The sequence below is a fragment of the Gallus gallus genome, chromosome 12 (assembly GCF_016699485.2).
Source record: "Gallus gallus isolate bGalGal1 chromosome 12, bGalGal1.mat.broiler.GRCg7b, whole genome shotgun sequence".
NCBI lineage: Eukaryota > Metazoa > Chordata > Aves > Galliformes > Phasianidae > Gallus > Gallus gallus.
Genome location: NC_052543.1, coordinates 222,908 through 236,594, shown reverse-complemented (window position 1 = coordinate 236,594; position 13,687 = coordinate 222,908). Strand labels below are relative to the sequence as shown.

The following is a 13,687-nucleotide window of genomic DNA, read 5'->3' as shown; positions in this document are numbered from 1 at the left end:
AGGCCTCACAGCACAGAGCAGAGGGGAAGGATCAGCTCCCTGCCCTGCTGGTTGTGCTTCTTTTGATGCAGCCCAGGATACAGTTGACTTTCCAGGCTGTGAGGGCACAGTGCTGGCTCATGTCCAGCTTGCCATCCACCAGTACCCCAGGTCTTTTTCAGCACAGCTGAGCTCAGTCCTGTATTGGTAGTGAGTGTTGCCTCAACCCAGGTGCAAGATCGTACGTTTGGATTTGTTGAACCTCATGAGGCTCACCTGGGCCCACTGCTCAAGCCTGTCTAGGTCCCTCTGGATGGCCTCCCTTCCCTCTGGTGTGTTGACTGCACCTCAGAGCTTGGTGTCACCAGCAAACTTGCTGAGGGTGCACTCAGCCCCGTCATCAATGTCATCGATGAAGATATTACTAAAGAGTATTGGCCCCAGCACAACCCCTGGGGGACATCACTCATCACTGATCTCCATCCAGACATTGAGTCATGGATCTGGACTTGACCCTGCAGCCATTTCTTCGTCCATTGAACTGTCCACCCATCAAATCCATGTCTTTCCAATTTGGAGAGAAGGATCATACAACCACAGAATGACTTGGGTTGGTAGGGACCTCAAGGATCGTGAAGCTCCAACCCCTCTGCTGCAGGCAGGGCCACCAAACTCCGTATCTAATACTAGACCAGGCTGCCCAGGGCTCTGCCCAAACTGGCCTTGAACACCTCCAGTGAACACCTCCACAAACTCACCAGCACAGAGGTGAGACTGACAGGTAGGTAGTTCCCAGAGTCATCCTTTTTACCTTAGTTAAAAATGGGTGTGATGGTGCCCTTTTTTTCACTCACCAGGGACTTCACCTGAATCACCAGCATTTCCAATATTATTGAGAGTGGCTTGGTGACTACATCGTCAATTCCCTCAGGACTCCGGGATGCATCTCACTGGGACCCACAGACTTGTGGATGTCTATGGGACAACAGTAAAGGATGGGCTTACGACCAGTTAAACAAAGGTGGCCTGCTTCCTCTCAAAGTCACAGGTCTTTCCTTTTTATTTGTTAAACCAGTGCATGTGCATCCCATCTGGATCAGCATCAGACCTTCTGTGCCAAAATATGCTCTTTCTTTTAAGTGAATGAAAGCTTTTCCTGCGAAAGAAAGCATGAACAGGACATCATGGAGCAGATGCCAAGGTGTTTATGCATCACAAAAACTGAGTGGACCTAGAAAATTTAGTCTGACATTTATTTCAGAAAGTTTCCAAACATTTAAATGAGCTAAAACTCTTTTTCATAATAAAATAAATAAATTGGAAAGGGACTGCAGTACTCAGAATGACAGGTAACCTTCCACAAGGAACCTACCTCTGCTTCTGTCACAGATCAAATACAGCAGTGGCACTAGTTGGAGGTACTGGGTTAAGGCAACAATGCCACATCTCTATCACACTGTCCAGATAGCCTCCAAATTTGACAGTGGTGAGCATTAGTGTGATATTGTTCAAGAAGAGGCCTGCCCCTGCATTTTAACAAGAATAATAATAGCAAATACATGCATGTAGCAATTGGACAGATCAATACAATGGGAAAGGCATTACAACAGAGGTGTGATGACAGAAGGACCAGAATGAGAGAAAGGTGCTATAAAGGAAGGGAAGAAGACTGCTCACCGGGATCAGAAGATTCCAGGTTCAGAGGGGAAAGCTTCACCAAGGAAGGACCTTCAACCAGAGATCCCTCCTCAGGGGCAGACAGCCCTTCGATGAGGTCTGAGAGGCGCAGCCCCTCCAGTCATACCCCTTCCAGTCATACAGCTGAATTGCCTTCACTGTGCTCCCAGGGCTGACTGGGTCCTTTCCTCAGGTGCTCAATCAGTGGTTCAGGACAGGAACTCAACAGTTCCCATACAATGCATATACGTATATATTTCCAATTTGTTATAAGAACATTAAATCAGCCCCACTATGGTTCATAAAAATGGACAAAGAAACTCGCTCACAGACCAGACCACAACTATCCTAATCTTTATAGAAACCTAAACCCTGTGGTGAACCAGACACTACAGATTTAAATTCAGACAGATGTCTATAAAGTTGCAAAAAATATAGAAAGAGCCCTGGAATGGGAACTAATGTATGACAGTCTCTGCTGTGAAACACTGTGGCTGCATAGAAACCTGTGCTCCCATCTGACTCAGCTGGATGGTGCAGTGCCAGCTGCAGTCCACAGGCAGGCACCTGAAACAGCAACTGCTGCAGAGGTTTCATCTATATGAGTTTGAGTTCAAGTACACAATAAATGAACAAATGTATGTGCCATTAAATACCTTATTATAACATCTGCTTATTAAGCTCTGTGGGTACAGCAAGAAGCAGTTGAACATTACAGGAAGAATGGATAAACAGTTTCAGCATACTATACAGCTCTCAGTGACAAGGTAGAAACTGAAGTGATTTACCTATCGCAATCTATTGGACGGCACAGTGCAGCTACTTGCTGGAAAGGGAAAATTAATCAACCTTCATTACAGCGGGCCCATGCTGAACCTTTCAAGAAAACTATAAACAGCATTGTAGACAGCTAGTCTAATGCTGCTGAGGAGGTTGAGACAAGGGTTAACTACAGAATAGATGCGCATCAGTAGTAAAATTGCAGTGGATGATTCAAAAAATGCTGCTTTGCTCTCTAAATAGTGATATTAAGAAAATACACTGATGAGGTAAGCACCTACCTTAATTGCACATCTACATTAGAAGACAGGATTCTCATAATTAAACCCTGTGGAAACATTTGTGTTGTTTTTTTTTTTCTCCTTCCCTTTGCTCCTGTCTGCTGGAAAAGAACATGTGAGTGGTAGGAATAGGGGAGTTCAGCTTTACCTCCATCCTTTAAATCAACATTTACAAAATGTCTGCTGTTTTGCTTTTGCAGTATGATGTTACCAAGAATTAATTTTTAAATATCCCGGAAGATGGCATTCCTTTTAAGTGATTGTCCTGGTCACAGACTAGACAGGGTTGGTTTTTCTCAAGGTGAGTGCTATGATGCTGTGTTTTGGCTTTAGAAGAAAAATAATGTTGGGAACTCACCCGTGTTTTAACTGTTGCTCAGCAGCGCTGCACAGAGCCCATGGCAATTCAGCTTCTCACACTGCTCTGCCAAAAAGAGTGATGGAGGGGCACAAGGAACTGGGAAGGAATGGAATCAGAACAGCTGATCTAAACTGGCTAAAGAGATATGTCATACCATATGGTATCACATGAGATAACTACACAACTGAGGGGAGTTGGGGGAGGGCAACTATATTATTATTTTATACACCATAAATACATAACAACAATGTAAAAAATTATCATTACCATTATTTCTGTCTTCCTTTTACGTCTTCATAAATAGTTTTTATCTTACTCTGTAAGGTCTGCTTCATTTTTTCCCTCTCCCTTGCCTCAATTCTCTGCCCCATCCCACTGGGAGTGGGGACTGAGTGCACAACAGCATGGTGCTTAGCTACCTGCTGGGTTACACCACAACAGCAATGCACGCATCAAATCCATTATTCACTAAGTGCAATTAAATTCAGTATCTACGCTGAAATAAATTCCCTGTACTGGTTCAAGATATTTGTTCAACATCTTCATCAAGGACCTGGATGAAGAGATAGAGCACCCTCAGCAAGTTTGCTGAGGATAAGAAGCTGGGAGGAGTGCCTGACACACCAGAAGGTTGTGCTGCCATTCAGCGAGATCTGGACAGGCTGGAGAGTTGGGCAGAGAGGAACATGATGAGCTTCAACGAGAGAAAGTGTAGAGTCTTGTACCTGGAGAGGAATAACTGCATGCATCAGTACACGTTAGGGGATGACCTGCTGGAGAGGAGCTCTGCAGAGAAGGACTTGTGGTATCCTGGTGGACAACAGGTTGGCCATGAGCCAGCAGTGCGCCCTTGTGGACAAGAAGGCCAACGGTATCCTGGGGTGCATTAAGAAGAGCACGGTCAACAAGTCAAAGGATTTTATCCCCCTCTGCTCTGCCCTGGTGAGACCACATCTGGAATACAGCATCCGGTTCTGGCCTCCCCAGTTCAAGAAAGACAGGAACTACTGGAGAGAGTCCAGTAGAGGGCTACAATGATGGTGGCCTGGAGCATCTCTCACATGAGGAAAGGCTGAGAGAACTGGGGCTGATCAGCCTGGAGAAAAGAAGACGGAGAGGAAATCTCATCACTGTTTATCTGAAGTGCTGGAGTCAAGTCAATGGGGGCAGACTCTTTTCAGTGGTGTGCAGCAGTAGAACAAGGGACAATGGGCAGAAACTGTAACACAGGAACTTCCATACTAACACAAGGAAGAACTTACTTTAGAGTAAGGTTGGTGGAGCACTGGAACAGGTTGCTCAGAGAGGAGGTAGAGTCTCCTTCTTTGGAGACAGTCAAAGCCTGTCTGGATGCTGACCTGTGCAACCTATTGTAGAGAACCTGCTTTTTTATTGTAGAGACCCTGCAGGAGGGTTAGACTCGATGATCTCCGGGGAGTCCCTTCCAACACCTGTGATTCTGTGATTCGGTGAAACTGAGAGATTCGGGGGAAAAAAAAAAAAAAAGAGGTGCGCACTGTTTACTTGGGCCTCAATTCTACTAATCTAAATGTGACAGAAATACCATTAAAAATCTATGAATCTCACCATCCAGCTCTGCTGGTCAAGGTGTCAGGAAAGAAAGAAACAGGGATAGTAAATAGCAGTACTCAAACACACATTAAACCAATCTATCCGTTTATAGAAGTCTGCACTTGGACCGACATTTGTATTTGCTTACAGAAATTCCCTGTCTCTGGAAGTGATGCTATTCGTCCATCTCCCGCCAAGAGGTGGTTCTTTCCCTACTCCTTCTTGCCAGAAGGCTCATCTGAAGGGAAAATCCATCCCCAATCCCTTCCTTTTTATTTCTTCTTCATTTCACTCATCTAGTTCTCCATCTCTTGGTCCAATATACTTACTTTTGAAGTCTATAAATATATATATATATATCTTTTTTTTTTTTTTTAAAGAAGTGAAACACTAGTTTTGTGGGCTTTGAGGTAACTCCTGGTAACAAGTATCTGTTCAGTCTGCCAAAAGCATCTAGGATGTGCGTTGTCTACACATTCCCAGAGGTCTGTTCTAAGCACAGCTACGTCATTCCATCAGCTCATTCTATGTGACACCTGAGATCAGGGTCCTGTTCCCCACATTCTGTATTCCTTGTTTTGCATATGCCACTACAGGAACAGAAACATAGACAAGAGAATCACAGGGAATAATTTTCAGCACAAATTGAGCTACTGCTCTCTGACTCCATTTAAGATTGCTTTTGGGAAAAGTTCCCAAGAAAAACTGCTAAACTCTGAAGCAAAATGTCTATCCATCAACTTAGATTTTCCTGCTACAGATTCCTTCACACCAAAAGAAACAGATTCCAAGGCAAAATGCAAACTACACAGAGTGTTCTCACAAAATGTGAACAACAGCTTTCAGCTCGTGCTCTTCTTCTGCATCATTTATCTCCTTCTAATGAAGTACATGTGGGTATGTTGCACAGGTATTGCCATGCCTATGTAGGTTACATACCTATGACTGCTGTGCATACACACACACACATACGTAATCGTACCTCTCGCCTACTAGACAGATAGAAAGGATATAAAACACAACATGCCTACTCGCTATTTCACTCAGTGGAAGTTTGGATTTCAGCAGAAGAGTTTGAGATCTTATGAAAAAAAGTCTTTTAAAGCTTGAGGCATCTTCATCCATCTCCCTAAGCTGACAGAGAATAGCAGATAGGAAAAATATATAAATCTTGACTCCATCTCTTTGCTTTGAATTATGATCCAAGCATTAAAACAAGCCACATACAGTAGCAAAGTAAGTGGGTGAATTTACCTTAATTAGCCTGAGATGGTGCCGAAATAAAAGGGCAATATTTATTCTGACCCCAGATGAGGGGGTCAACCTTGAGGCTTGTCTGATTGTTCAAAAGTCTTAAAGAACAAATCTATTCACTGTAAGAGAACAAAAAATAAAACATGATCTTACTTCTATGGAAAATCTTGTCAAACTAGAACACTAAGGAAACAGCTGGAGCAGCACAGCTGCTCCCAGCCACTGTTGGGAAAACTGCTGCAGGTTGTTGCAGCCATTCAAATCCTCTTGGAAGACCAGGTTGGAAGAATACAGGGAACCTGTATTCTGCCTTTTCTTCTCACCAAGCCCTTCTTCAAGACAAGATGGAAAAAGTCTGAAAAACTGTCTAAAGCAACATGTAAAAAAATGTTAAAACTCAGAAACAGAGAAGATGTGGGCTTTTATTTGTTTGCCCTCCACACTCCTGTTTTCACAGGTCAGATCAATGGAAAAGTAAACTCAAGAGTTTCAGGGGAAAGAGCAACACAGAGGCAAAACACGCTAGCCTGAGAAAAATATATGGCAACAACAAAAAAGAACATTGCAGGGCTATAAACGTACAGAGGCTTCTTGGAATAACTTGGAAGTTATTTGGCACTTGGAAGAAGTGCCACCGTTATCTGCTCATGAAGTGAACAACGATGGAGAAGAGTGAAAACACTTGTTTTGCTCTGCTGCAGCTTCACAGTCAAATTAAGATGCAGAAAATGAAAGATCAGCACAGGAGATCAATGCAGCTCTGCTTGGGTAAATTCAGGCCTCCTGCTATGAATAAACCCGGAATTGCTACTAAGCGTTACCCTCTGATCAGCTAAGAGTTGAAATCCAGAGCTCATTTGTATCCAAATTTTTCAACAATGAAACCGAGGGGTTATGTGATGAATGTTCCTCCCAATAGCTCTCCTTTCTATATTTCTGTTACTATAACAGCTCATTTCCACGCATAACCATTCTTTGGTACTGAGACTTTCGGTGACATTATTCTCCAAGAGCGTGAAGACAGCCTGCTGAACACCTTCCATACTTCATTACTCCATCCTAAATTAAGGAAAGTCCCTTCGTACCTCCCAGAAGAACTAGGACAAGTACAGCCTCTTCAGGCACAGACCACAGCAGAGAATCCTTTTGTCCACATCAGAAAGAATGGTGTGAAAAAATAAGAAGCCTTTTCTTCTGTTCCCGCTGAACCTCCCCCTCCTTGCAAAAACGTGAGGTCACAGGTTACAATAGCCTTATGGCAGCGGAATCCCTTCAACAAAGGGGAGAGTGAAAAATTAGACAGCTATGAGTAATCATCTCCACTTGCAAATGATGCAGGGATGATCACAGAATCATAGAATGGCCTGGGTTGAAAAGGACCTCAAAGATCATCTAGTTTCAACCCCCATTGGAGATGTCTTTAACATCCCACAATCAGCTGTAGTAAGACACCCCTTCCTTATCAGGTTCTTCTTGGACAGTAGAGCAGCACAGAATGCAGTAGAAGCTTATCTTGAGCATTCATCATTGTTGCTCATCTAAGTAAATAATCTACCTACCTATTCCAAGAGGAAGATAACTATATGCCAGGCTGAAGCTTCCCAGAGTAGGAAAACATCCTCAGAGAGGTAAGGTGAGAAGCAAATTGGAAAACAAAACAAAACAAACAAACAAAACAGCAATTTGCAGGTCACATTTAACCTGAAGAATAACCCTATTGAAGGTATCAATAATTGTGAGAGGAATTCTAAGACAATAAATAGACCAAGGTGGAGGAGATGCAAACAGAAATACACATTTACATTCAGTTGAAGAGAGTTCCAGCTGTGCCTTCCTAGGAGGGAATTTCACAGCAATTAAGAAAAGGATATAGATACTTGTAAGTATTAATGGATATAAAACTGGAGATAGTTACCAGTTTGTAATCCACAAAGTTAAAAAAAGAAAAAGCACATCTGGCCTCTGAGTAATTCAGGAAGAATTTATTTAAACAAAGACTAAAGTGTTGCAGTCAGCATGGAGACCAAAGGTACCCAAGGTCAACACTGCGGAAGGAAGGTGGAACTGGGTTTGGAAGTTCAGCCTATAGGCTTCCGAGAGCTCTGTGATCACAACACTGACCATCCTACATATCACTGATCACACCCATTTTTCTTTAAAACAATTATCACCACTGTCAGAATTTCACCTTTTGTACCAATTTCTTGTCAAACAAAAAAAATGAATTGCAGCTGATAATTATTCAGGCTCTCGTTTGTTCAGGAAGGGCTTCTTAGTCAAAATGCATAAGAATCATTCTCAAATAACAAAGTACAAAGTCTCACGGACTACACAAGGAATTAAGTTTCCAATCAGTTTTGGAAGAATAGATACTGATGTAATAAGCATAATCCAATACCTTCTGGAGAAAATTGTATACTTAGCAGTGTAAAAAGAGGCCTAAATGTCTATCACCTTAACCAAAAGGCCCATAGGAGGAGCTGTGAGCTGATTATCTTTTGTTCAGAAGCCCTTTCCATGGAAGTACTGCTCTTCCCGATCTTCACCAAACCTGCTATGTCATTAGCTTTCAACTGGGTAGCTCTGAAATTGACTACCATTTGCCTTCGACAGAGCTAACTACATTTAAAATATCTGTGCACTTAAACTTTAAAAACAAATAAACAGCAACAACATGAAGATCTCCTGGCAGAAGAGTGACAGAGGACCACTTTACACCTCTACCCACGAGCTCAGCCTTCCAAAAGACTACTCAAATGGGAAGTTCTCAGCACCACATCGGGAGCTAAAAACTAAGTTGTGTCTTCTGAGAGACGGTAGCTAAACACTTGCTGTCTTTATCATTTGAACTTATCCTAGAGCTTACCTCCAAACACTCACAAAACTCACAGGTCTTTCACTGCCTTTTGAACATGAGAAGCCACCTTTCCCTCTGTTAAAGCTTACAATTCAAGTATTTTTCCTTAGAAAGTTTGATGCAACAGCAAAAAGAATCAGAGGGTTAAATGGAAAGTCTCCTCATCATCCCTTCTTTGTCTAGGGGAGTACTTGGCACAACAAGTTGTAACATGCCAAAAGAAGGTCTGTAATTACATTTAAGATTGAGTAAAGAATCCCTTCATCAAAGAATATTTCCTATTTTCCATAACATTACATTAAAATGTTTACCAACTTGGCTCATTCCGTATTTTTCTCATCATTCACCATTTTCAGTAAGTATAAATATAGAGAAACACCCAAGCACTTCCCAACTGTCCATGTGACATGAACTGTTTAGCATTTGTTCATTATGCTTTACCATATATCGCCTTCTTGGAATTTGCCAAGCAATAGCAGCAAATCCGTCCCACAAAGAAACAAGTGTTCCTGTACACTCATGTCAGCAATAGCTGCATGTACAAAGCTTTCCTCATATCTGAAAAAAAAAAAAACCCACAACAAAAAACACCCACAATCAAACCCCAAAGTAAAACACATTATCTACCTTCTCTGAAAAATAACCAATTGTAGAATTAAGTAAATATTTTCAATAACATACCAGCTCTGAGAACATGTCCTTTGATCCTATCCAGCGCAGCTCTTCATACAGACCAACCCTTGTACTCGGATTCTGACCCCAGGACCCCATACATACTAAACAATAGGCAAAGATCTACGACTATTGTGACTTTCCTGTAGGTCTTCACCTTTCAGCTTAGGACATAATTTTACTTGTACCCATAAGATTCCAGATCAAAGTCAAAAACTAAATCATGATACAGGATTGTATGACATTTTTCTGTAAGACAGTAGAGAAGAATGAAATGGTTTCTCTTTCCATTGAAGGACATCAATAGGAGATGAAAGAACACATGCTGCTGCTTTAAGTCATTTTGTTGGGAGAGAAATGGGAGAAATAATACTGACATCTGCTATTCAAAATTAAAAATAAAAAGCAGTGCCTTGCTCAAAACAGGAAGACTTTTTTGAAAACGTACAGTGATCTTCAAGTCTCGCTGTACGCTGCAGCAGCACTCTTCAAGAACAGCCTAACATAATGCATTTCATTGGAAAGAAAAGAAATTAGGCTATCACGAGTGGACAATTTATTAAGAAATTAAAATTACCATGTTTGAGGAACTTACGTTCCTTAAAACAATAAACCAAGCTATTTTCAGAGACATTACTTTCTTTTTAATAGCTAAGAACATTTCATACCAATTTGAAATTTAAACTTAACCTATGGTATTCAAAACAAAGGCTCTCAGAGAACATTATTTATTTTTCTTATTATTTCAGCAATCGCAACTGTCTTAATATTCAGACATATCATTCTTAACAACTGTGAGTATGAGCATACAGACACTAGTCACATTTTACATTTCTATTCTCATGGAACACAGTGAACCATCTGCAGAGATCCGGTGTAGACTTTACTTCTGCTGTGACCTGCTAACAGGCAGCCACTATTCAGGTGATACCAAAAACTTCACTATCTTGGCTTTGGTCTCACAGATCACAATACAACACGAAACAAGAATAGGAACTTCCCTCCTCTTTAGCAGGACAATGATGTATCACACTTCCCAGGCAAACAGAACTTCTAACCATGCAGTGAGAGGAAGTAACAACTGCACAGAGAAGATCACACTTGAATTGCACTGACAGACAACTGGTTACAGTCACGTCTGCTATCACCGAAGCTTTCCACTGCTACTACCTCCATCCTGCTTCTTAGCCAAGGACAGTTTTACTGTTGAAGGCAGTCAAAGGTTTAATTTACCAGTCTTTCCTGATGCTCAGATCTAATATGGCAGATCTACCGGAAGTCTCCTTTGTGCTATTCACACCAAAAGGTAACACTGGTTACCTTAAACCAAGATATTCGTTGGTTTGGCCAAGGAATAAATAGGAGGTAAGAATACCACTGACTATTACTGTCAGTTTGATCTCTCAGAAATTACCCTTAACACAATCACTTTCCCTCACTTTTTATATTCCAGTACTAGCACTGTGGAAACAGCTGGTCCCACACATTACACCCAAGCCAAAGGGCAGCAGTTTTAATACTCACTCCTCTGAAGTAATTTAAATCGCCAGATCAAAGTACGTCTCTCCTCAGCACTGATTCACTTTGCCCTCTGTAAAAACACAGCACCTGGCCCAAAACAAAAAACTACATCTCAAAGAATTTACTGTGTCCTGTTTCCCATGAGCAAAAAGCACAAGGAGAGAAAAAGTGCCATCAAACACCACCATGTGACATGGACTTGCTTGTCAGTAGAATGCAAACCATCCCATCAGCATCCATCAGAGGCTTTGGCAGGTAAACACTTCCCACAGGGGAAGTTTTGTTGGAGGAATCAGTGTTCAAGGTGGTGAGCCACTGTTGAAGGGTTTTGTTCAACAGTTATCTTCAAAATACATCATACCATCTGCAGACAAATATTCTATAATGGTGACAAAATTCTAGAAGAGATCAGGTATTTCTTCTACCCGCTTCCTTAAATTACTACTGGATAATGTGGTTTGGTATTAACAGCAGAACAAATGAGGGTAAAGTTATCATCTCACAGTAGAGGATCTTGTCTGTACAGTTTACTCCATTATTGCAATATTACAAGCTGAATAGGGTATTTCTTTCATAAAGGCTTCCCCTGCTACACTTCAGCTCAGAATTATAAGACACAAAGTATCTTAACTAGAGTTCAAAGTCAGTCCAGTTCAATAAACAGAGGTTGTTGTATTGTTAGTTTCATAGCCTGCATAACTTCACAGTTAGAAGCCAGCAGAAGAGGAAAAAGATGTCAGTTTTACCAAATCTTGCCAGGATTAATACAGACTTTAACCTCCTTCTATGACTGCTTCCAACCTTCCTGTCCTTCCCTCTTAGCACCATCATCCTCTGTTTTTCATCACCTCTCTTCACAAAGCACTCAACATCGGGCATCAAGTTTAGAGTGCAGCAAGTTACACACAGGCCCTGTCTGTCACAAAATACTACGGCTATTCCAATACCTCCAGCAATGGGCTGAGGTTCTAATAAGTAAAAACACTATTATATTTAAGAGAGCATAATTTTGTAGCTTAGTAAGAAAACTTAAATTGGAAAGATTACAGATACTGCCACAGAGTGAAAGGTATCAGGTAGAAGTTTACCTTTCAATTAAGACATGTCATATATACATAAACCCACTTTTTATCTTAAAGCACATGTCAAACCATACAAAACAAAACAGTCACGGTAATAACATATTTTGAAATACTGCAATTGTACCTGAACACATCAAGGAAACATCCAAAGATTTGTAAGAGAATACAAAAATTCAAGTGAAACATCACTCATGCTGGCAATAACTTTAAAGGGTTACTCCTGTAATATCCCAGACATCTAACATCAACACTACACTTAGATCACTGCATCATACTGTATTATTCAGCTAATGGATTCATCCATTAGATAAAGTCAGAACTCAGATGTCTCCAAATATTTAGAAACAAAGCTCCAGTACAGTGTCACCCATCTCTCACCTGCATTAAGTCTCTGCACAGAGATTTCTTCTGTCTTTGATAGTTGCCAATGAGAAGATTTAATGAACACCTATTTTCAGAACTAACGGCAGCCCTCAAGGATTTCTATCAGCTAGTAGAACTGCTTTCAGCTGTTACTCACATGTGGGAGGTGAGGAGAGGTGGAAGTAAAGAATATTGTCCAAGCCTCTCACATATTCTTAAACACAGGCTGCTAATAAAAACACACATAAATGAACCACATTTATTTCTCTTTTTTTAATCATTTTATCATTTTCCTAGAAGGTACATATGTCTAAATAAACCAGAAACAATACCAAACTAGTAAATAACAGACATCCTACAACTGAAAATAATACCAAGGAAAAAGATGGCTCTGTAGTTCAACCACCTGAAACTGAGTCACATGTCTTTCAAGCTGTAGACACTGTTCCCCAAAAGGAGTTTTATGTAATTTGTGCATGCTGACTTACCAGACGGTGATGGGTTCCATCCACAGTAGCACCAGACTTGTGTGTTTTCAGAACTCCATCGTAATCTGCTGCACTGAAATTAGTCTTCCATACCATCACCTGCAGAACAAGGTCAGGCAGCTAGCTTACCTTTATGAAATTTTTTTACTACATTTGCTTAGAGGTCAATTTTGCCTCCACATCAGAGAAGGTTGATGGTAATGAATACAGATTGAGGTTTTCAACCTGAAAGTATCTTCCTTCAACACTTCTTGGGTTAGGAGCATCATGGAACTAGACATACCTAGAGAACTTTGAAGCAACACACTAATTATACCATTAAAACCACAAATACATTAAAGTACCACATGTAGTATTACAGCACTTAGTCACACACCAAACTAGTTGCCGGTTTATCAATACATTCATTCACAGGAAGAAGAGAGATTAGTGCTTTGAGACTAACGTTAGACATTTTGAGCTAGTTTGTCAGCTAACAAGTCCCACTTAAAGGCATGGCCTCTCCATAGTGCAGCATTTATTTCAAAAGAGATGCGTTGTAACTGAACCTCTAACACAAAAACCACTTCAACACATAAAGAGAAAGTCTACAGGGCAAAATCCATAGTGATGACACTAAAGAGTAAAAACAGTTTAAGGGCACCAATCAACTATTTTAAAAGTCTGAAAGACATTATAAATCTCAGTAGTTCATTTTAGTTATCAGAAGCATCGTTGTATACACAGCTTCATTCCCACATTCCGTGAAATGTAGAAGGGTTGGGTTTTTTTTTGTACTTAAATACATAACTAATATGGCC

General features: G+C 41.0%; 1 protein-coding gene across 22 annotated transcripts in view; it reads right to left on the bottom strand.

Moving 5' to 3' along the window:
• POC1A (POC1 centriolar protein A) overlaps nt 1-13,687 on the bottom strand; it is a 74,367-nt gene that overhangs the window by 18,356 nt on the left and 42,324 nt on the right. For 20 of the 22 annotated variants that reach the window (XM_046900182.1, XM_025154575.2, XM_025154574.2 and 17 more), the window contains one exon: nt 12,888-12,986. In XM_046900182.1, the coding sequence (XP_046756138.1) occupies nt 12,888-12,986 (99 nt within the window). Of the gene's footprint in view, nt 1-891; nt 955-975; nt 1,136-12,887; nt 12,987-13,687 lie in introns of those variants that run through there. The other 2 variants (XM_040646411.2, XM_025154576.2) reach the window with 2 other exon arrangements.